General features: G+C 37.5%; 1 protein-coding gene, 2 long non-coding RNA genes and 2 pseudogenes across 9 annotated transcripts; 3 read left to right on the top strand and 2 right to left on the bottom strand.

The window, feature by feature from the left end:
• The first annotated feature begins 145 nt into the window (after positions 1-145).
• On the top strand, positions 146-8,409 carry LOC131786772 (solute carrier family 15 member 4-like). Its single transcript, XM_059103838.2, has 5 exons — positions 146-274; positions 3,276-3,573; positions 4,953-5,620; positions 5,991-6,378; positions 6,941-8,409. Exons 2-5 carry the CDS (start codon positions 3,288-3,290, stop codon positions 7,267-7,269), a joined length of 1,671 nt encoding a protein of 556 aa, XP_058959821.2. The 5' UTR covers positions 146-274; positions 3,276-3,287; the 3' UTR covers positions 7,270-8,409.
• On the bottom strand, positions 2,746-9,049 carry LOC131786775 (uncharacterized). Of its 7 annotated transcripts, none has more exons than XR_010716958.1 (6): positions 8,427-9,049; positions 7,692-7,762; positions 6,827-7,172; positions 6,024-6,523; positions 5,814-5,882; positions 2,746-5,438 (listed from the first exon to the last, which is right to left on the bottom strand). It is a non-coding gene; the product is annotated as an uncharacterized lncRNA (long non-coding RNA). The 7 variants fall into 7 exon arrangements; XR_010716960.1 differs by having other exon boundaries at positions 2,746-4,523; positions 5,003-5,438; positions 5,814-6,523; positions 8,427-9,046; XR_010716959.1 differs by having other exon boundaries at positions 2,746-4,526; positions 5,003-5,438; positions 5,814-6,523; positions 8,427-9,045.
• LOC131786766 (solute carrier family 15 member 4-like) lies at positions 9,048-13,695 on the top strand (annotated as a pseudogene).
• A 904-nt stretch (positions 13,696-14,599) lies between these two features.
• LOC136276939 (solute carrier family 15 member 4-like) lies at positions 14,600-22,632 on the top strand (annotated as a pseudogene).
• Positions 19,800-23,074, bottom strand: LOC136279745 (uncharacterized). Its single transcript, XR_010716965.1, has 4 exons — positions 22,643-23,074; positions 22,047-22,117; positions 21,135-21,480; positions 19,800-19,934 (listed from the first exon to the last, which is right to left on the bottom strand). It is a non-coding gene; the product is annotated as an uncharacterized lncRNA (long non-coding RNA).
• Positions 23,075-23,398: the final 324 nt, after the last annotated feature.

Raw genomic sequence — 23,398 nt, 5'->3', positions numbered from 1 at the left:
CTAGAAACATGATAAATGTAACATACCGAATCATGTGTCAAGACGACCTTGTCAAATTATTTATAGAACAATGTTAATGATCCTGAGTCTCACATGATATGTAACCTCTGCCTCTGGATTTTTCTGTTTTAATTTTGATGTTTTCTTGATATTACTCATTTGTTGTTGGGCAAAGATTGTTCGGTTTGCTTTGTGTTCAGCATCTAACCCAGTTTGGCTTGCCAGCGATCTTCTGCAGAACGTTCTCAGGTGTAATTGTGCCCTATATTTCCCGGTAAGTATAAAAGTTCGTAAGGAGAGCAATGTACTTTATTTCTAGGTTTGCTTTCCTTTATTAATCGTTAAAATCATGTCGTGTTCAGCGATTTCCGACCACGCGCTCTTTGTTCAAATTTTAACAACCAGAAATGTTTGCGCTCAAAATACTATATTGGTTCCGTCTCCACTGCCCTCTCAAAATACTGAACATTCTTGTTCATTCTTAGTAAGATGGATTTTCAACCGTGTTCAGTTGCACTTTCTAATTCGAATCGACTCTATGTTTGAATTTTCAGTTGTACCTAACATTTCGAGTTTAGTTTGACTTTGAGTTTGATCCCCTAGTGCTTAGCTTTTTTAGTTGGTTTCCTTGAGCTTCATTAGGCACATATATTACAATAAGGTCATGAAGCATTTTGATGTAAGCCTTGTTTATTATTATTTTTTTTTTTGTTTTCTGTTTTTTTTGTTTGGAAAGAAAGAAAAAAACGGCCCCTGTTTATTGTGATTACCAAACAGATCGAACTGGTAACGCAGTATAATTTGGTTTTTATTAACTGAGTTGAATATTTAAATTTGCCACCGGAGAGAGTTTCGAAAACTGACGTTTCGAGCGTTAGCCCTTGTCAGATCGAATGGTAACGCAGTAGTTTCGGTTTCTTAGGATATCACGCAACGCTCCCCAGGGCGCTGCGTGACACGCCGCGGCTGTCTAACATAGATCCTTCTGCTTACTGTTACAGAAGCAATTTTTTCCGAGTCAAATGTTTCTTAAGAGGGAATTGATGAAATTCCATGTGATGCCACCGGTCCAATTTTTTTTCCCATCAATACCCAGTTTTCGACTTACTTTTGGGAAAAAGGATCCAAACATGCTACTTGTTGTCGTCCCAGTTTCGGCAGTTTGAGCCTCTGCAGGTACAGATCGCGGCTGAAAATGTGCTTTCATAAACGACGAACATTGAAAATGTCTCATAAAATAGGTACAGAGAATATACGAAAGTAAATAAATGAAAATCATATATGTGCACTGCAGTTGAAGAAACGTGCACATATATTATCTTCATATATTTACGGACCAACATAATGACTAGCTCCTAGTTGGCTTGTTAATTTAGCTGATATGGCGCTGTACCGGTATCGCAGAGGTCATGGGTTCAAATCCCGTAAGGACCTGAAATTTTTTTCAGCCCATACTTTCACTACTTCACATTAAGTAGTGTTCACAACTGCGTGGATCGCTTCTATAATCGTTTCTTAAACCGCAGTGCACATATATGATTTTCATATATTTATAGTCATGTATTCACCACTTGGAGGGTTTATTTGGAACCAACATAATGATCAGCTCCCAGTTGGCCTTTTAGCTCAATTGGTTTAGCGCTGCGTTATCGCTGAGGTAGTGGGTTCAAATCCCGTAAGGGCCTGGATTTATTTCAAGCCTTATATTCACTACTACTTAACAGGTAGTGCTCATAACTGTTCTATATTAGGTATAGAGAAATCTTCTCACATAATTCTGATGGCTTGCACGCGAATTATGAAGGCTGAGAATTTCAAGGTCAAAGTGATTAGGGTCTCTTAAAGTTACATCCCTTCAGGAATGATAGGCCTCTGTGGCTGTCTCTTTATATAGTTGTCAAAAGCGTGTGCTCTCTAGCATTTTCGTGCTCCTGTTTACTGCCGTTTACAACATCACCAACTAAGAAGAAGGGTGTTGTTCTTAGCTTCAGGGAGCTGTTCTTCTTGCATGAAAAACCTAGTGCAGTCACAAGCAGCCCAAGCTCCAGCTGTGAGGTGAACATCTTGCGCAATGAGAGTCATGGCGAACATATGAGAGTTTGAATGGGAATACCGCTTTTGGATGGGAAGACAACTTTTAGGAATAACAAAATATGACAAACTCTCAATAAAAATACCTCACCTTACTTTCACAGTGCATTGCTTGTTTTGTGACCGCTTGCTTTCTAGCAACGAGGCCATTTTAGCGAATATTCCATTTCTAGGTTTACTAGTAGTAAATCTAGAAATGGATATATTTTCGCTATGACTCTTACTACGCAAAATGTTCATCTCACAACCTCCTGTTGTGCACTGATAAGATCAGAGAATTTATATGAAGGCAATTAAGACTGGTACCAAATATAGCCTGGTCTTTTAACCCCTCCAGACCTAAGGGGGGAAGGAGGGGGGGGGGGAGAGAGAGTACCAGCATTTAATTTCTCCTTGCTATTTCACTTACCGAATCAAACATTAAGGTCGTGAGAGTGTAGGAAAGGTCATCAACTAGAAAAGCTGATGATTGTTAAACAAATTCCCCTTAATTGTCAGCACCATAAGAAATGTTTGGAGAACAGTATGGGGAGTCTGCATACTGATGATAATATAGCTCCAGGCGTCGAAACAACGTCGGAATGTCCCAAAGATACACAGGATTTAATGCGAGGACATCGAGCGAAATACTGATTCGAGACACCAAAGACCAACTATAATTCCAAACGTAGTTTATTCGTACTAATTGTGACTTGATGTCCAAAACCGTCAAACTAAAATACAATTAAAAAACCTAGTCTGAGCGATACTAAAGGACTGAAACTAAAATAACTATTTTATGACACGAATACATATCGATTACACGAGCGCAAACACAGCTAACAATGCAACATTCGGTAACAGGAAAAGAAAACAAGGAAATCAATACAATAATACGGTCGCTTACCGATTGTCCTCTCTGTAACGCCTGAATGAGTCGCAATGAACGCAGAAACACTCGCAATAAGCTCTCTTGTCTAAACTATCTACCGCAAACGACAACGCACGAGGTCTGACATATGATATCGAAGCGTCACTAATACAAAAACAAAGACTAATACGTAACAGAAATAATACTTAACTCGACAACAATTACAGATAAGGTTTAAATGATTAAGGCTCCTAGGCACCAGAATGAAGGTGGGGGGTAACATATGAAAGTAGGACTCCACTCTATTCTCACAGCTTGTTTTTAATTTGCTTAGAAATCCTGCAGCATGTCAGCAGCTCCAAATGGAAATGAAAATTCTCCGTTAATTCCAAAGGAGCCAGATGAACCACATTCCACACCTGGTAGGGTGACAAGTACGGCTACCAATTCATCTGACTCCAATAGTGCCTTGAGTCAACGACAGAGGGTCCTAAATGCAGTGTGTATTCTTGTCACAGAGTTATGTGAGCGCATGACCTTCTATGGAGCATCTGCAAATCTAGTTTTATTTTCCAAGAATGTGTTAAAGCTACAGTCACCTTGGCCATCAACAATCACTCTTTTGTTCACAGGTTTGTTTGTAGAGTTGTCCTAACATTCTTATGTGTTAATTCTCCTCTCTGGCTGCTACAAGTTTCCTTGTAAATCAGTTATAGGAATTTGGTGTTGGATCAAGATAACAACTTCTACCTGATGAGTTTGGGTAAACTCATTACCTCTGTGCTGGATAATGTCAGGATATTATAAGGAGAAGTTTCATGTTAATTAATTGTTGGATCATGCTTCTAAAAGAATGAAGCTACATTGTACATTTAAGTATTGATTACAACTGTTTCAAGAAAGGCTATTGAAAAAAACTGTAAAAGTACGTGCAACAACCTTGAATGCTAATGTAGGTAGTTTTCAGGTGCTTGACCTTGCAGGATTTCAGGAAAATCTGAGAACACATGACACTTTTATGATGAGGCATAGCAGGGTTGATTAATTTATACATTCATTTGACATATTAAAATTTATTGATTATGGGATGCCCACATTACCTTTCAAGATGGTCACAAGCACTTTTGACCTCTTTTTTGGACAACCTAAATCTTGAAATAGCTGTATACACTTGTTGAGACAAATTGTAGAAATGTTTCAAAATATATGGAAAATACTTTTTTGTTCCCCTATATTGTTCCTGGGCTCTCGTTAGTAAGACAATATCAACTATTGTATTGCCTCTCGTTGCATCATGCATGTAAAATGGAAAATAATAGTCTCAATACTTTAACTCTGAAGATCTGATTGTTCATTGTCCCCTATAGCTGATAAACAGTTTCTTGTAAATTAAATACAAAATTTGATGTAACATCAAGATAACAACTTTTACCTGATGAGTATGAGTATTCTCGTCACCTGTTTACTGGATAATGTATGCATATTATGGGGAGAAGTTACATGTTAATCTCTTTTGGGAGTTAAAGGCGAGTAGCCTCTACATTCCAATGCTTGTGCCAGGTACACAATTCAGAACATTCACCTGCTAAATGCCATTTGAAATACAAGTAAGCTAAACTAAAAGTTTTAACCATCAAACAACACCACTACTTTTACTCCAGGGCTCAAGCCAACAACAGAAATGAATAATTGCAAAAGTTACGACATGTAGCACAGTGTTAACCTTTAAACTCTTGAGAATGATAAGCATCTAATTTCTTCCATCAGTATCACCCTTGAGTCAAGTGTTAAGGTCATGAGAATAAAGGAAATGATCACAAGATGAAGAAACTTGATTATGAAACATATTCTCCATGCACGTACCATATGAAATGTATAGAAAACAGCATGGCTCAGCTTGCAAACTGATGTAAAGGTAGTGTAAAGGTTTGAAAAACTGGTTTGTCCATGAGCTGAGCTGTTCAACTGTATTAAAATTTAATTTCTTTTTTCCTTTTTTTTTTCCCCATAGGAACATGTTTTCTCAGCCCTTTACTTGGTGGGTGGTTAGCCGATTCTTACCTTAGTCAGTATAACACCATATATGGAAGCTCTTTGCTCTATTTTGTGGGAGTTGTGCTTCTAGCCACAGTATCAACTTCTGATAATTTGTTGAAAAGCATATTTAATGCATCGGGAAGAGTGGTGTTCTTTATCCTGGCCCTTGTGTTGATAGCATTTAGTGCAGGAGGAATCAAAGCCAATGTGTCACCCTTTGGAGCAGATCAGTTGAAACAGGATGGTCCAAGAGCTCTTCAGACCTTTTTCAACTACTTTTACTGGTTCATTAACATTGGAGCCTTCCTAGCTTTTACTGTGGTGGTTGCAGTCCAGCAAAAAGACATTTTCTCTGGTTATGCCATTGTAGTGGGTTCTATGTTGCTTGGAATCATTGTATTTCTCACCTGTCGCAATAGGTACTTGGTCAAGCCACCAGGTGGTAGCCAACTAACTGAAACTGCAAAAATAATTCACAATGCCATAAAAAATCGGAAACAAAACACTGGTGGCTGGATGGATGGAGCAAAGAGCAGATTTGGAGGAAAGTTTGGTGATGATCAGGTTGAAGATGTCAAGGCTGTGTTAAGACTACTTCCTGTGTTCATCACTTTCATCTTCTATTTTTCAGTTTACTCCCAGGTAAGCTTTGTCACCATGAAATCATAACAGTTATAAATGAAGGAATGTTTTTGTTTGTAATGAATTGAGAAAAAATTAAGGAAAAATGGCAATTCCATGCTATTTGTTGATGTTGCGATTGTTTTTTCATTACAAGTCATTGGATTTAACACAATTTAATTTTCTGTAACAACAATAAAATGTCTTAACTGACCTTACAATCTACTAAACTGAGCATCCTATATGGTACTTCAAAAATTCTGATTCACTTTCTGCAGCTTCACTAGTGTTTAGAAGAAGAGAAGAGGATCACAACCAAGATGTGAATTGTTAGAGGAAATTGAAACTTAAGGCAATATTAGCTTGAAACTTTTTCTTTCTTTTCTTTCAGATGTCCACGTCATTTCTCATTCAAGGTACATACATGAAGCTAAATTTTGATGGCTTTTCTGTGCCAGCAGCATCTTTGTCATTGTTTGATATAGTTATCATTCTGGTGCTTGTTCCCCTCATGGACCATGCAATTTATCCTCTTATTGAGCGCAGCGGGATCAAGTTGACATCCTTGCGGCGCATTGGTGTAGGGTTCGTTTTATCAGCAGCTTCTATGCTTGTAGCTGGGCTGATTGAAATAAAACGAAGGACAGTGTGGCAACATGGGGACATTTGCATACAGATGGTTTTTAATGAGAGTCACAGTGCCTCATGTTTCAGTATTTTCTGGCAAGCACCACAGTTCTTATTGGTTGGATCTAGTGAGGTGTTTGCAACCATTACTGGTAAGTGAATTTCACTGATGTTTTTCTTAAGCAATTGTCAAGTGGATGTTGAAAGTAATCTGGGATGGCTTCAGTTTTACTTAACTTTGCTCTGTCTGATTGGTCCAGGCATCTTGCGTCATCCTCTCAACAATCAGATGCAAAACTATAAAAACAATCACGACTTAACCATTCACATTTTTTCCATGCTTCAAGCAGTTTGCTTGTTGTCACTTTGAGTTCTTATTGGCAAATGATAATTAGACCTTTGTTCTGATTGATCACTGGGATAAGTTTCGTTTTAGTTTCTTGACACTGCTGCCCTAAGCCCTTGAAAATGTTAACCTTGCCTCCTTCTCTTCATTATGATTTTATGCAATGTTTCAGGAGACATGATGGGTAAGGGAAGGAGTAAGACATGGTTACTAATAGTCAGTTCAGGAACCTTTTTCAGAAAAAATTGTCTCACCTGTGTATTACATCCCCAGCCTTCTCTACATGAGAAATTTCAATGTTTTTCCATGAGGGGAATTTGTAGAAATCCACAATGATATATTTTTTTTCTGTCTCTTTGTATCTGCAGGTCTAGAATTTGCATATTCACAGGCTCCTGAATACCTTAAAGGAGTGATCATGGCCCTTTTTCTATCAGCCTCTGGCATAGGAAGCTATATTGCAAACTTTGTAGTTGCTATTGTCAGCAGCAATTGGTACCCTGAGAAGGATCCCAATCAAGGTCATATGGAGTACTTCTTCTTCATGATGGCTGGTTTGATGACACTTAATTTCTTGTTGTTTCTGTTCATTGCATCCTCCTACAAATACAAGGAATCATCCTCACAAAGTGAAGAGACTGAGGTGGACCAGGATGCCCATGAACTGACTATTAGTGTTTCATCTGTGCATGGCTGAGTAACATGTGTCAATTTGCTACTGAATGTGCAAAAACTGTGGTGTGCACCTGTCATGTAGGAAGTCTTTAGTGCATGGGCTTTGAGACAATGCCGGCAATCAAAGTGAAGGGATTGCACGACTGATGTAGTATAGAATATAGTTCAAGTGCAAATCATCTAAAAGCATACAGGAACTAACAAAAAAAGGAATCTCTATTTTTTCCAGTATGTGTTCTGACCATGATTAAGGTACAAAAGTTCAAGGAGTTTGGATTCTATTGCCAGGAGAGAATGTGAAAAGCAGATCCAAACTCTGTGGGAGCTAGTGGTGGAAAAAAATTAATGTTAAAAAAAAAAAGGAGACAAAAAAGTTGCAAAATAAATAAACTATTTGGCAAGTTTTTATCATTCAAGAATTCTACAATTTATATTACTACATACCACACATGAAAATCATGCTTCTAGTGTGCACTGATTGGTTAATGCGGAAGTGGATAGCAAGTGCTAGGCAGCTGATGAGACAAAATCGCACATCACAAGTTTAATTTCCAACTATTTTTCTGTAAATTTAAAGAATTTAAATTATTTTTTGGTATCTGTGTGGCATATACTAGAACACTAACTTGGCAAAATTTCTGCACAGCCCCATACTTCATTATGCATCCATATATGGGGCTTTATTATTCAGTCGGCTGTGCGGAAATTTTTCCCACGAACTCATCTGAGTGTTGGTAAACATTGTGGATATTTACCTTATTCACCATTATTCACCTCCATTTTTGTGAATAATTATTGTTAATTATATCAGTTTCTGGACAATTTTAGTTATTAAGCTTGCATGTTACTGTAGGTTGACTAAAAATATCTGAGAGCAAAATAATATTTTGATATATATTTGATATATTTAATATTTTGATTTTGTGTTTGTTAGCCTTATAAATGAGAGAACTTGAGTACTCTACTCCTTTCACATAATCTGCCACCTAGTTTTTAAAGAAATTAATTAAAAGTTTATTTTAAGATTAATATGACAAGCACTCTTGGATTAGATAGGAATATACAGTAGACCAGGGGGTTCTAGGACCAGAACCTTTGCTCTGAGCTGAGTCTCCTCTTCCTCTTCAATAACTAAATGAAATACTAGACATGACCAAACAGAAAAGAATATAAACTCACCTCAATCAGTTCCTTCCTGGCCTACAAATCACTTAACATTTGTAATGACTTCAGAAAGCGATCGTGATTGGAATATTTCCACACCAGAACTTATGATGATTGGGAACATTGATCTTAGTGACGACGCGAGAAACATGAGTTCCACGCACATAGTTAACATCTTGTAAAAGTTGAATTGATTTCCCCTCGCAGTATCAATACAATTAGAATCTAAAAGACAGGTGATGGGAATAATGAAAGATTATAAGTTTAAATAATACCTAGATTACAAGAATTGTATGGCAGACAGTAAAGGAGAGTGAAAACTCTCCTTGCTTTCCCGCTCCTCACTGATCGTCTTCCGACCACTTCACCATTACTTTCCTACTAAAGAGCGTCGGGCTTCAATTAATTTTCATTACAACTATTACCCATTTTCATCAACCTTTAGATTATGGTAAACCTTCCAAGTGTTCCTCTTGCCCGCCGACGCATCGTCTGTTTTTAAAAACTGATACCATCGAAAATTCTCCATACCTGCTGCTTGTCAAACGTGAAGTGTGATGAGGCAAGGTGCTCACGTGATATCTTGTGACAATAAAGACAACAGTCCCGTGACATTCTGGTCACGGAACTATCGTGACTTGCTATTTAAATCCCATACAGTGAATTTATTTCGTCAATATTCGAAGTTTACCTTTGCGTAATACAACTTGCTTTCGTCTAAAGATCAAAAGTCTAATACGTAGCTACGAAGTTGACCTTGAGCTATATATTTACCGCACCAGTGGCAATTTCCTGGAGGAACGCATATCTTTGGTGAGTTTTGTGTCTCAGTAGTTGCTGAAATAACACGAGGTCGACTGATCATAAGTTACTAATTTTTTGGCTATGCATTTAATTCATCAAGATTTTTCTTTATAAGATGATTTGAAAGCACTTCGAGTTTATCTTAGTGATAAAGGATAATAAAAGATATTGTTTTCCTAAAAGTTACATGGTGATGTGTAATAAGATGTGTGCAAATTCATAACTTGTCGACTTTAACCTGGGAAAAAAACGCTTTACGTAGGATTACCCTCAGAATTACCTTAAATAGAAATAGTATGGCGTAAATAAAGGAATAGATCAACGGTATGCAAGGTTTTGGAAGCTAAATTGGACCTCACTGCAATAATCCCCCCCCCACCCTTCCTTCCTGCTGTAAGGTTTAGTTGGGAAAGTTATGATTTTTCCTTCTTCAAAGAAACTAACAACATTCAGATTCCATGGAGACAATTTTTAAGGTACTGAAAAAAACTGTAATCCCCATATGACGTCTTACAATGAGAGGGAGGGGTCTTTTTTTAGAAAAAAGGAGAATCTTCACATAGCAACCTTATTGGAACAGAGAGAAGTGGTTGTCTTCTTGCAAATATTTCTTTTTTATTTATTACTTTATTGAAGCGTCATTTGCCAAATAAATGCAGTGTGACCTCAACCACTCTTACCAAAATAACTGAGAAACTATAAGTACCCTGTTGGTCATCCATTTATTGCACTATTATATCCATAGGAAATTAAAGTTTATTTCATAAAAGCAATATAATGCACTTTCTATTGGCTTACTGGCGTAATAACCCAGTTTTGGTGTTGGGAGGGTATGAGAAGAATGTGTAAATCACTTGCTTACAGCTCATGATGTACAAACTATTCTTATGTTCTCCCAAATCTTGCGTGGATTATTGTGCTGGTATTAACCATCAAAAGTGCTCTCTATAGCTCAAATAATTCATTCATTGGCCAGACCATTTCATGAAAAGAGTAAAAACAAATTAAATTTTACAGAGTTATTGGATGTGGTCTACAGAAGAAGCTCTTGCAACTGTATGATCTTTACCTCTAATTTAATTTTTAATCTTATCATAATATTCTTACTAAATCAAATCTCTTTTCACAAGCCAGCCATGAGAAATAAGAAAGATCCAGTGCTGGAGCTTATCTTCGATGGAGCCAGCAGAAGTAATGCATTAGTAGACTCTCATCCTGAGCACATTGGAAGAAGAACCAAGATCTTGTTGGTGGTGTGCATTTTATTTAGAGAGCTTTGTGAATGTCTAACATTTTATGGTATTGTGGCAAACCCTGTGTTGTACTGCAGAGACTACTTGAAGCTTGAGGCACCATTGCCCAGCAGTATCAGTCTTACATTTCAAGGTAGATTACAGTGATTTTTTTGTCTAATGAACTTTTTCTTTTACATCAGATGATAATTAAGTATTATCAATTGAGTTGATAACTTACATTGGCCACCTTTAAGAGTTTCAAAGCTGAGGATTTGAATGTTAGCCCCTTGTCAGAGCTAATGACAAAGGGCGAATGCTTGAAATGTCAGCGTTAAAACTCTTTAAGGTGACCAATTTAAGTTATCAACTGAGTTGATAATACTTAATTACCCTGTTATATCCTCCCACTGATGCAGCATTACAGTTTCTTTAGAAACTTACCCTTGTATTTTTTTACATGTCATTAATGACCTTGATTGCATGATTTCCTAACAAATTGACTTTGTGGTTGAACAATCAGAGATAAGCAGGATTCTTTTAAGGACAAGCAGTTTCTTTGTAAAGCCAGCCATGAGTTTCCTAGTGGAAATAGCACAAATAAGCCAGATCAGAGCCCTGAGGAAATGCAACTTCTGGGTTCTGATAGAAATTGGCATTTAAGAAGCATTATAATTGCCTTTCAAACAACTAGGGCCAGATCTTCTGGAATTAATTGGTTTTTTAGCTTAAAGTGAGACTAGCCTGTTTGATTGACAATGTGTTACAATTTCAAGCTTAGGAGAAGTTATTCATCAATCATTTGTAAATGATAGTATCTAAAAGGGTAAATTCTATAAATTTGACCTCCTATGTGATTTACCAATGACTTCTCTCTAACTTTTCAGTACATCATCTTGCTAAACAGGTGTTGCATGAATAAGACAAAAGAAAGATCTTAAACAGACAGAAAGATTTAAAACATACAGCACTGACTTCACTGCAGTTTAATATTCAAGTTCACTGTGTAGATACAGTGAAATGTGGCCATTTTGTTTTTTGTTTTCTTTTTTAAATATTTACTCCCAATATCTGATTACCAGATCACCTGTTTGCTAGAAAATAATTGTGGATATTATTGGGAGAAGTTACATGTTATCGTATTTGGGAGTTAAATGGTTAATGAAGATGTTTCACCAAAGATTTTCTATATAGTGGTCAGTTGTGACTTACCTTTTTAAATAATGCTAGTTTACCTGTCTTCCTAGAAATTGTTTTCCTGCTCAGTGCTGCAAGCTGATAATTAAAAAGGCATGCAAGAGAGAAAGTCGAAAATGAAATCAGAGTAAGTGGTCTCATTTTCCTGCTGGCTTTTTTTTATCACATGGGAGGTGAGCCACCCAATATAGGGCATTTCATGTTAGTCCCCAGTACTTTTCTGTCATTTGTGGTAAGGTGTATTTACCAACATGTAAAACAAGATGATTTGATTGAACTATTGCAGACTTTGATGAGATATCAGATTCAGATGCAGTTTTACATTGACTCAAGAATTTCCCTTGAAATCTAACTTAGTTCTTTTTTTCTTCAAGGCACCTCATTTTTTTCACCTGTGATCGGTGGCTGGGTGGCAGATACTTTTCTAGGGCATTACAACACCATATATGGAAGCTCTTTGCTTTATGTGGTAGGTGCTATTATTCTGGGTGCTGCTACATTTAACTATGGTGCTATATATGGACTGAGCACCGGAACTAGAGAGGCATTCTTAAAAATTGCGTTACTTCTCATTTTTATCGGAACTGGTGGAATCAAAGCCAGATCATGAATGAGGGGCCCATAATTGTCCAGTGGTTCTTCGACTGGTTTTACTGGTTCATTCAGTTAGGACTTTTTTTTAGCTTACACCGCAGTCGCTTTGGTGCAGCAAGAGGTGTCGTTCTTCTATGGTTACGTCATAACCGCTCTTTCAATGTTCTTGGCAGTCATATTACTCGTATGCGGTAGAAAATACAACATTACTCGTGAGCATAAAGAAAGCTACCTTTCTGAAACACTGAAGATAATATGGCTGGGATTAAAGAAGATTCGATGTGAGGGAAGCGCACGAGTTGGGTCCCACTGGCTAGACCAGGCTAAAGAGAGTCTGGGAGGAACTTACAAAGATCAGAGAGTCGAAGATGTCAAGTCAGTGCTGAGAATAGTCCCAATATTCCTTACATTTATCCTAAACTGGACAATTTATGGACAGGTAAGCGTTAAGAGATGGATACTAACTGAGGGGTCTCATTCAAATTATTTTAGTGGTAGAAGTAATGATTCTCTGCAGGTTGACTCAGATACCGTCTTGTGAAAAGGTTTTTTATTCAAGAAACTGACCGCTACACCAGATGTTACTTCGCTACGCCCCTCCACATAAGACACCAGATATTTGCAATGTTTGCATGAACGTTGTGCTTACATCACCTTTAGTGGGGATAAGGGGCTGATATGGGCGATGTTTGTACCTTTGAGGCGCAGAATAGTGAAATTGTGCTATTTCGGCGGTTCGATTGCGCTTAAAATGCTGTTAAAAATGCTACACATTTATTAGCGTATAATCCTCAGGGCAAAGGGATACTAAATTCCTTCTCCATGAACAATAGTACACTGTGTGTAGAATATATAGTGCTAACTTTGAGGCTGTTGACAAATATTATAAGCTTTTAACTCCGTCGTACCAACAACAACAACAAAGATAAGGCACTGCGAAAGCCACACGCACAAACGTTATTTTTCCTACCCTTATAATGTCTATAATAACCTTGGTGATCTTGCCGGTATTCTGATAAGGGAGCTTGAGTGACGTCTACAACTTTTCTTGCTTTTCCTCCTAGGGCTAAACAAGCTACCTCCTTCAAGGTTCTTTCAAGAAACTCAAACTGTCCGAGCACTTTACAATGCCGGCGGCCTCTCTGTATCTCTTCGAGATCACCATGCTATTAATCCTCATACCGATTGTGGATCGCATTATTTACCCATCCCTCCGTTACTTCGGCATCAACTTCACCCCCCTGAAGAAAATGGGTGTCGGAACGTTGTTTGCCATGGGGTCTGTCCTCATGGCAGGGTTTATGGAGATCGAAAGAAAAAAATACATTCACACACATGGTTATTTTAAACAGCGTCAGTTCGACACTCACAAATGCCTCACAAATGAACATCTTTTATCAAGTTTCTCAATACGTGCTCCGGGGAACTGGGGAAGTATTGACCTCGATTCCAGGTAAGCTGTGAGAGTGAGTGGAAGGATGTCCAGCCAGCGTGGTCTGGATATTTTTCCAAATGACCTGATAGCAAAGGAGTTGCCACTGTTGTCATAAAGGAATGATAATTCACGTTATTAAATTTAAATAATTATCAAAGCTTCGAAAATTTTTTGTACTCGTGTTATGAAGAAGTTTATTCGAAGTTTCTGTTCGCTATTCATTATCGTCATCATCGTATCACAAATCCATCTCAAAATCTGTTAGGTACTGACCTGCTGGTTGACCACCTTGAACGGCGCCGTCTTACAGGTTACCAGGAACGTTTGCAGAGGGAGAGATGTTTACCATATCCAAAGCACAAAATTGATAGCCGGATTCGAATTGACTTGAAATCGGCGCATGTTTGAAACAAACAAAAATAGATATAAAATTGCCTTACCGTTGATCGTGACTTCTTTTTTTCTCTTTCTTGCTTTTACCTCTTGCGAAAAGCGAGTAGACACAACCTCAAAAAAGATAACCACCAAGCAACTTCCACGCGAATCAAACGTCAAATGATGCCATAACAGGGCATTTGACAGAAAACCTATCTAGCTGTCATTCTGTGAAGTTGTCTTCCAACTCGAAACACTTCCGGCCGGAAGTTTCGCCAGGAGACTTTTTGCGTCTCTTGTAGTTTTCACCTTCATATCGTTGATTTCACTTAAAAAAAAGCTTCTGAAGATATATCAGAAAATACAAAAATACATAACTAAGACAACTGAATAAGAAAGTGGTATTTATTATTCCATTGGCATCGACAACGCGATTCATTATTCCCGAGGTTTCGAAACCCAATTATTCATTATTTATTTTTAACTTAAACCCGTTATTCAATATTCATTATTCAGCTTTCAACCCAGAAGAATTATTTATAGTACATTGCTAACATGATATGTTGCCTCTACCCCTGGTTTTCCTGTTTCAGTTTTCATTTTTTTTATATATTACCGATTTGTTGTTGAGCAAAGATTGTTCGGTTTGCTTTGTGTTCAGCATTAACTCAGTTTGGCTTGCAAGCGATCTTCTGCAAAACATTCTCAGGTGTGATTGTGCCCTTTATTTCCCGGTAAGTACCAAAGTTCGTAAGGAGAGCAATGTACTTTATTTCTAGGTTTGCTTTCCTTTATTAATCTTTAAAATCATGTCGTGTTCAGCGATTTCCGAGTACGTGCACTTTGTTCAAATGTTAACAACCAAAAATGCTTGCGCTCAAAATACTATACTGACTCTGTCTCCCCTGCCTCCTCAAAATACTGAACATTCTTGTTCATTCTTAGTAAGATGGATTTTCAACTGTGTTCAGTTGCACTTTCTAATTCGAATAGACTCTATGTTTGAATTCTCAATTGTGTTTACCATTTCGAGTAGAGTTTGACTGTGGGAATAGATATAACGGCGTAATATGGGACTAACACAGTCTATATACTGTAAGATTTTACGCCACTATCTCAGTCGGTAGATTAATTATAATAAATTAATTTATAATCAAATTATATTACTCGCGTAAAATTTACATTATATATATAACCGACTGGAAGAAATTACGCCGTTAGTTACTGGCGTAAAATCTTACATATTTACATCACTGGAAGGAATTACGCTGCTAGTTACTGGCGTAAGATATTAAATATAAACACTACCGACTGGAAGAAATTACGCCATTAGTTACTGGCGTAAAATCTTTACTGGGGTAAAATCTTACATACGTGGTCGCACGAAGTATAGTACAACTGATTGTGATTGGATAATACCGCTTATGTCGGGGGGACCGAGGAACCTACCCGTTTGTTATGAAATAAACTGTCTTTAAAAATGACTCCATCTTTAACACTTTTGTCGTTAATGTACTATGAAGTTTTAAGCCGAAGTAAAGGCGTAAATATAAATAGTTATCCCTTGTCAGCTTTTTTGCGGCCAATTTACCGGATCAAATCTTTTAGTCTCCCCAAAGTGTTTGTTCTACATTAGGGACTTGTCAGAAATTAGTAGGGGGGGAGGGGGGGTGGAAACAGAGGGGGGGTCACAACTTTTTGAGCCTCAGAAAAGGGAGGGGTCATGAAAAATGGGCAGTTAAAAGGGGGAGGGTCATGCAAATATATGCCCGTGATCATGTAGAGGTTCACCCACAGAAGAAAAAGGAAGTTCTTTATTTGGAAGAGGTGGATGATCATGATGAATGTGAGGTAGATGAAGGGGATGAGGCATTACCCACTTGTTCTAGTGATGAAGACTTTGTATTGGGAGAAATAGGAGAGTCGAGTGATCAGTCGGACTCTTAATGCTGTCATCGAAAATGTATGTATGTAGCATGACAAAGAACAGATTAGAAATATATTTTGAGTTTTCATAATACTGACGCACCCTAGTGTATTGCAAGAACTAGATTTTATCATTTATACAAGAGGGGGAGGGTCATGATATTTTAGACCAAGCTCAAGGGGAGGGTTAGCAAATTTCACTCCCATTGCAGGGATGGGTCACTTAATTTCCGAACCCAAATTTAAAATTCTCACCCCCCTCCCCCCCTGCTAATTTCTGACAAGTCCCTTGGTGGAGGGGTACAGGGGAGCGAGCGCCCGGGAGAACAGGGGACTGGAGCCGCAGGAAGCGGGAGCAGAAATGGAAAACGCAACCTTTAAAAAGCCGAACCCAGCAAAGTTTTTTGACTTCCATTTAATGCCCACCCAGAAGGAAAATTTCCCATTCGTTTCTTTATTACGTCAAAGGTCATAGATGAGATGTCATGAAAAATCTACAAATTTGTCGGTGTCTTGCAAGCTGTATCAGTAGAAAATTGTCCAGCGACCAAAGCGAATCAAATGCCTTTGTTAATCAGCCTCATTATTTTAGGCGTCGAAACGGAAAATCAGTCCATATATGACCTTGTTTCTGTAATTGACAATCACATAGCTAAATTTTAGCGATGTAGAAATCTATCAATGCACGTATGTACAACAATTCAACCTTTCCACAGAGGTTTAAAGGAGATTTCAACTTCTCGAAGAAATCTGAATAATTATGTAATGTGATAGCAGCCGGACAGACAGTAATGTACAATAATGCTCTACCAGAGCTGAAAATAAACGCTCAAAGTGCAAATGGTTGTACACTTCCTGTGCAGTGATACGAATCACTCATTGAATCTAGCTTTCAAATTGCTCACGACAATAGCTACTTCCGAAGATAAGCAAAAATTAAACGCGATGGGTATTCAATTAGCTGAATTAGAAGCAGGGCTAGTCCGTAAAAAATTCATTCTTATTACGAAAAATATTCATTTCACAACTTCCTATTGCGCACTGATGAGATTGAAGCAATTAAGACTGGTACCAAATACAGCCTGGTCTCTTAACCCCTCCAGACCTAGGGGGATAACCAGCATCTAATTTCTTCTTGCTATCTCACTTGCTGAATCAAACATTAAGGTCGTGAGAGTATAGGAAAGGTCATCAACTGGAAAAGCCCATGATTGTTAAACAAATTCCCCTTAATTGTCAGCACCATAGGAAATGTTTGGAGAACAGGATGGAGAGTAAGCATACTGATGATAAGGTTTAAATGGGTAAGGCTCTTAGTCACCAGAATGAAGGTGGGGGGTGCCGTATGAATGTAGGATTCCACCCTATTCTCACGGCTTGTTTTTAATTTTCTTAGAAATCCTGCAGCACGTCAGCAATTACAAATTAATTCCGTTAATCAATTTGTTTTTAATTTGCTTAGAAATCCTGCAGCATGTCAGCAACTACAAATGGAAATGAAAATTCTCCCTTAATTCCAAAGGAACTAGATAAACCACATTCCACACCTGGTGGGGAGACAAGTGTAGCTACCAATTCATCTGACTCCAATAGTGCCTTGAGTCAACAACAAAGGGTCCTGAATGCAGTGTGTATTCTTGTTACAGAGTTATGTGAGCGCATGACCTTCTTTGGAGCAGCTGCAAATCTAGTTTTATTTTCCAAGAATGTGTTAAAGCTACAGTCACCTTGGCCATCAACAATCACTCTTTTGTTCGCAGGTTTGTTTGTAGTGTTATCCTAACATTCTTATGTTTTAATTCTTGTTAATTCTCCCCTCTAGCTGCTATAAGTTTCCTTGTAAATTATTAATAGGAATTTGGTGTTAGATCAAGATAACAGGTATACTTATTACCTATTTGCTGGATAATGTGAGGATATTATAAGGAGAAGTTTCATGTTAATCACTTGTAGGATCATGCTCATTAAAGAACGAAACTATACTGTATATTTAAGTATTGACTACAGCTGTTTCAAGAAAGGCTGTTTAGAAAAAGTGTAAAAGTAAGTACAACAACCTCAAATGTAAATTTTGGTAGTTTTCAAGTCCTTGACCTTGCAGGATTTCTGGGAAATCTGAGAACATAACACTTTTAGGATGAGGCATAGCAAGATTGATGAATGTAGACATTCATTTGACATATTAAAATTAATTGATTACAGGATGTTCACATTACTTTTCAAGATGGTCACATGCACTTTAATTTGACCTTTTTTTGGACAACCTAAGTCTTGAAACAGCTGTGTACAATTGTTAAGGCAAATGTAGAAATGTTTCAAATATATGGAGTACTTTTTTGTTCCCCTTTATTGTTTCTGCTTAGTAAAATAACTTCAAATAGCTACAGGACTCTCATTGCTTCTAGTTGCATCATGCATGTAAGATGGTTTTAAAGAAAATAATCATCTCAATCCTTTAACTTTGAAGATCTGATTGTTCATTGTCCCCTCTAGCTGATAATGAAGAAATGTAAAATGGTTTCCGTGTTTACATAGCCTGATGTAAACAGGCGGGAGGTTGGGAGAACACGAGATAAGCGTAGGAAACCACGACGCGAAATGGAGTGGTTTCCAGCTTATCGAGTGTTCTCCCAACTTCCCAAGTGTTTACATCAGGCTATGTAAACATGGAAACCATTTTACATTTCTTTTATAAAATAACTAATGAAAGAGGAACGAAAACTGTGTTTACATACGCTCCTGTAAAATGGTTTTATGGCCAATCCGAGCGCGCGTACTATTTGAATTATTTTATAAATAGTTTCTTGTGAATTAAATACAAAATTTGGTCTTAGATCAAGACAAAGACTTTTACCTGATGAGTTTGAGTATTCTCATAATCTGTTTACTGGATAATGTTTGCATATTATAGGGAGAAGTTACATGTTAACCACTTTTGGGAGTTAATGGGTTATGTTTACATGGATTCATTATATAAGAAACCTTGCGAGTAACTCCTACATTCCAATGCTTGTGCCAGGTACACAACTCAGAACATTCACCTGTTAAATGCCATTTGAAATACAAGTATGCTGAACTAAAAGTTTTAATCACTGAAAAACAACACTACTTTTACTCCAGGGCTCAAGCCACCAAGAGAAATTAAAAATTGCAAAAGTTATGATATGTAGCACAGTGTTAACCCCTTAAACCCATGAGAGTGGTAAGCATCTAATTTATCCCATCAGTATCATGCTTGCATGAGGCAAGTTGTAAATTAATGAGAATAAAGGTAATGATCGCAAAGTGTAAAAACGTTTGATTATTAAACATATTCTCCATGTACATACCATCGAAATGTATAGAAAACAGCATGGCTCAGCTTGAAAACTGATGCAAAGGTAGTGTAAAGGTTTGAAAAACCAGATTGTTGATGAGCTGAGCTGTTCAACTCTTTTAAAATTTAATTTATTTTTTCCTTCTTTTTTTTTTTTCCCATAGGAACATGTTTTCTCACCCCTTTACTTGGTGGGTGGTTAGCCGATTCTTACCTTGGTCAGTATAACACCATATATGGAAGCTCTTTGTTGTATTTTGTGGGAGTTGTGCTTCTAGCTACAGTATCAGCTTCTGATAATTTGTTGAAGAGCATATTTAATGCATCAGGAAGAGTGGTGTTCTTTATCCTGGCCCTTGTGTTGATAGCATTTAGTGCAGGAGGAATCAAAGCCAATGTGTCACCCTTTGGAGCAGATCAGTTGAAACAGGATGGTCCAAGAGCTGTTCAGACCTTTTTCAACTATTTTTATTGGTTCATTAACATTGGAGCCCTCGTAGCTTTTACTGTGGTGGTTGCTGTCCAGCAAAAAGACATTTTCTCTGGTTATGCCATCCTAGTGGGTTTTATGTTCCTTGGAATCATTGTATTTCTCACCTGTCGTAATAGGTACTTGGTCAAGCCACCAGGTGGTAGCCAACTAACTGAAACAGCAAAAATAATTCACAATGCCATTAAAAATAGGAAACAAAACACTGGTGGCTGGATGGATGGAGCAAAGAGCAGATTTGGAGGAAAGTTTGGTGATGATCAGGTTGAAGATGTCAAGGCTGTGTTAAGACTACTTCCTGTTTTCATTACTTTCATCTTTTATTTTTCAGTTTTTTCTCAGGTAAGGCTTTGTCATCTTGAAATCATAACAGTTATACATGATATATATATGTGTTTAGAAGAAGAGAAGAGGATCACAACCAAGATGTGAATTGTTAGAAGAAATTGAAACTTAAGGCAATATGAGCTTGAAACTTTTTCTTTTCTCTTCTTTCAGATGTCCACCTCATTTCTCATTCAAGGTACATACATGAAGCTAAATTTTGATGGCTTTTCCGTGCCAGCAGCATCTTTGTCATTGTTTGATATAGTTATTATTCTGGTGCTTGTTCCCCTCATGGACCATGCAGTTTATCCTCGTATTGAGCGCAGCGGGATCAAGTTGACATCCTTGCGGCGCATTGGTGTAGGGTTTGTGTTATCAGCAGCTTCTATGCTTGTAGCTGGGTTGATTGAAATAAAACGACGGACAGTGTGGCAACACGGGAACATATGCACACAGACGGTTTTTAATGAGAGTCACAGTGCCTCATGTTTCAGTATTTTCTGGCAAGCACCACAGTACTTATTGGTTGGATCTGGTGAAGTGTTTGCAACTATTACTGGTAAGTGAATTTCATTGATGTTTTTTTAAGCAATATTATTGTCCACTGGATGTTGAAAGTAATCTGGGATGGCTTCAGTTTTACTTAACTTTGCTCTGTCTGATTGGTACAGGCATCCTGTGTCATCCTCTCAACAATCAGATGCAAAACTATAAAAACAATCATGACTTAACCATTCACATTTACCCATGCTTCAAGCAGTTTGCTTGTTGTCACTTTGAGTGTTCTTACTGGCAAATGATAATTTGTAGACCTTTGTTCTGATTGATCACTGGGATTTTGTTTTGTTTTGGTTTTGGTTTTTTGACACTGCTGCCCTAAGCCTTCGAGAATGTTAACCTAGTCTCTTTCTTTTCATTATGAATTAACCATTTTATGAAATGTTTCAGGAGATATGATGGGTAATGGAAGGAGTAAGACATGGTTACTCACAGTCACTTCAGGAACCTTCAGAAAAAATTGTCTCACCTGTGTCTTACGTCCCCAGCCTTCTCTACATGAGAAATTTCCATGTATTTCCATGAGGGGAATTTGTAGAAATCCACAGTGATATATTTTTCTACTGTCTCTTTGTATCTGCAGGTCTGGAATTTGCATATTCACAGGCTCCTAAAAACCTTAATGGAGTGATCATGGCCCTTTTTCTATCAGCCTCTGGCATAGGAAGCTATATAGCAAACTTTCTAGTTGCTGTTGTCAACAGTGATTGGTACCCTGAGAAGGATCCCAATCAGGGTCATATGGAGTACTTCTTCTTCATGATGGCTGGTTTGATGACACTTAATTTCTTGTTGTTTCTGTTAATTGCATCCTCCTACAAATACAAAGAGTCATCCTTACAAAGTAAAGGAGTACCAGGATGCCCATGAACTGACTGTTAGTGTTTCATCTGTGCATGGCTGAGTGACATGTGTCAATTTGCTACTAAATGTGCAAAAACTATTGTGTGCACCTGCCTGTAGGAAGTCCTTAGTGCATGGTCATGAGACAATGCCAGCAATCAAAGTGAAGAGGTTGCACTACTGATGTAGTGTGGGTAGTTTTTAAGAATATAGGTCAAGTGTGAATCATCTAAAAGTATGTAAAAATTTTCTGGCTATTAAACTACATTTGATAGGAACTAACAAAAATAGGAATTTCTATTTTTTCCAGTACATGTTATGACCATGTATCAATTAAAAAAGTTCAAGGAGTTTGGATTCTAGTGCCAGGAGAGAGCAACCTGCATTAGTCTGCAGAAGCAGATCCAAAATCTGTGGAAGCTAGTGGTGGAAAAAAAAATGAATGTTAAAAAAAAAGGAGACAAAAAAGCTGAAAAATCAATCAACTCTTGGCAAGTTTTTACCATTTAAGAATACGACAATTTATATTACTACATACCACAAGTGAAAATAGTGCTTCTTGTGTGCGCTGATTGGTTAATGTGGAAGTGAATAGCAAGTGCTAGGCAGCTGATGAAACAAAATCACACATCAAAAGTTTAATTTCCAACCATTTTCCTGTAAATTGAAAGAATTTTAATTATTTTTTGGTATCTGTGGCATATACTAAAAAAATAACTCATCTGAGTGTTGGTGAACATTGTGGATATTCACCTTATTCACCTCTATTCACCTCCATTTTGGTGAATAATTGTTAATTATATCAGTTTCTGGACAATTTTAGTAATTAAGCTTGCATGTTACAGTGGGTTGACTCAAAATATCTGATAGCAAAAATTTTAATTTTGTGTTTGTTAGCTGTAGAAATGAGAGAACTTAAGCATTCTACTCCTTTCATGCAATCTGCCACCTAGTTTTTAAAGAAATTTATTAAAAGTTTATTTAAGATTAATATGACCAGCAGTCGTGGATTAGATAGGAATATACGGTAGACCAAGGGGTTCCAGGACTTTGCTCTGAGCTGAGTCTCCTCTTATTCTTTAATAACTAAATGAAACATTAGCCATGACCAAACAGAAAAGAATATAAACTCACCTCAATCAGTTCCTTCCTGGCTTACAGATCACTTAACATTTGTAACTACTTCAGAAAGCGATCGTGATTGGAAAACTTCCACGCCAGAACTTATGATGATTGGGAACATTGATTTTACTGACGCGAGAAACACGTCACGCACATAGGTAATATCTTGTAAAAGAATTGAATTGATTTCTCCTCTCAGTATCAATACAATTATAATCTAAAAGACGAGTGATGGGAATAATGAAAGATAATAAGTTTAACCAATAGCTAGATTACAAGAATTGTATGGCAGACAGTAAAGGAGAGTGAAAATTCTCCTTGCTTTCCCGCTCCTCACCGATCGTAGATTATGATAACCCTTTCGAGTAATCTTCTTGCCTGTTGACTCATCATCTATTTTTTACAAACTGATACCATCGAAAATTCTCCATACTTGCCGCTTATCAACCCTGTAGTTTGGTGACGTAAGGTGTTCACGTGATATCTTGTGACATTTAAGACAACAGTCTCGTGACATCCTGGTCACGCAACTATCGTGACTAGTTTACCTTTGCGTAATACGATTTGCTTTCGTCTAAAGATCAAAAGTCTAGTACGTAGCTACGAAGTTGACCTTAAGCTATATATTTACCGCACGAGTGACAATTTCTTGTCTGGATGAACGCATATCTTTGGTGAGTTTTGTGTCCTAGTCGTTGCTGAAATAACAAAAGGTCGACTGATCATGAGTGACTAATTTTTTGGCTATGCATTTAATTCATCAAGATT

This window comes from Pocillopora verrucosa, chromosome 3 (assembly GCF_036669915.1).
Source record: "Pocillopora verrucosa isolate sample1 chromosome 3, ASM3666991v2, whole genome shotgun sequence".
NCBI classification, from domain to species: Eukaryota; Metazoa; Cnidaria; class Anthozoa; order Scleractinia; family Pocilloporidae; genus Pocillopora; species Pocillopora verrucosa.
This window is presented reverse-complemented; position numbering and strand designations above follow the sequence as displayed.

Coding starts and splice junctions, on each gene's coding strand:
- LOC131786772 (XM_059103838.2), top strand. CDS start 3,288: ATGTCAGCAGCTCCAAATGGAAATGAAAATTCTCCGTTAATTCCAAAG. Junction 3,574..4,952: donor AATCACTCTTTTGTTCACAG/GTTTGTTTGTAG, acceptor TTTTCCCCATAG/GAACATGTTTTCTCAGCCCT. Junction 5,621..5,990: donor ATTTTTCAGTTTACTCCCAG/GTAAGCTTTGTC, acceptor CTTTTCTTTCAG/ATGTCCACGTCATTTCTCAT.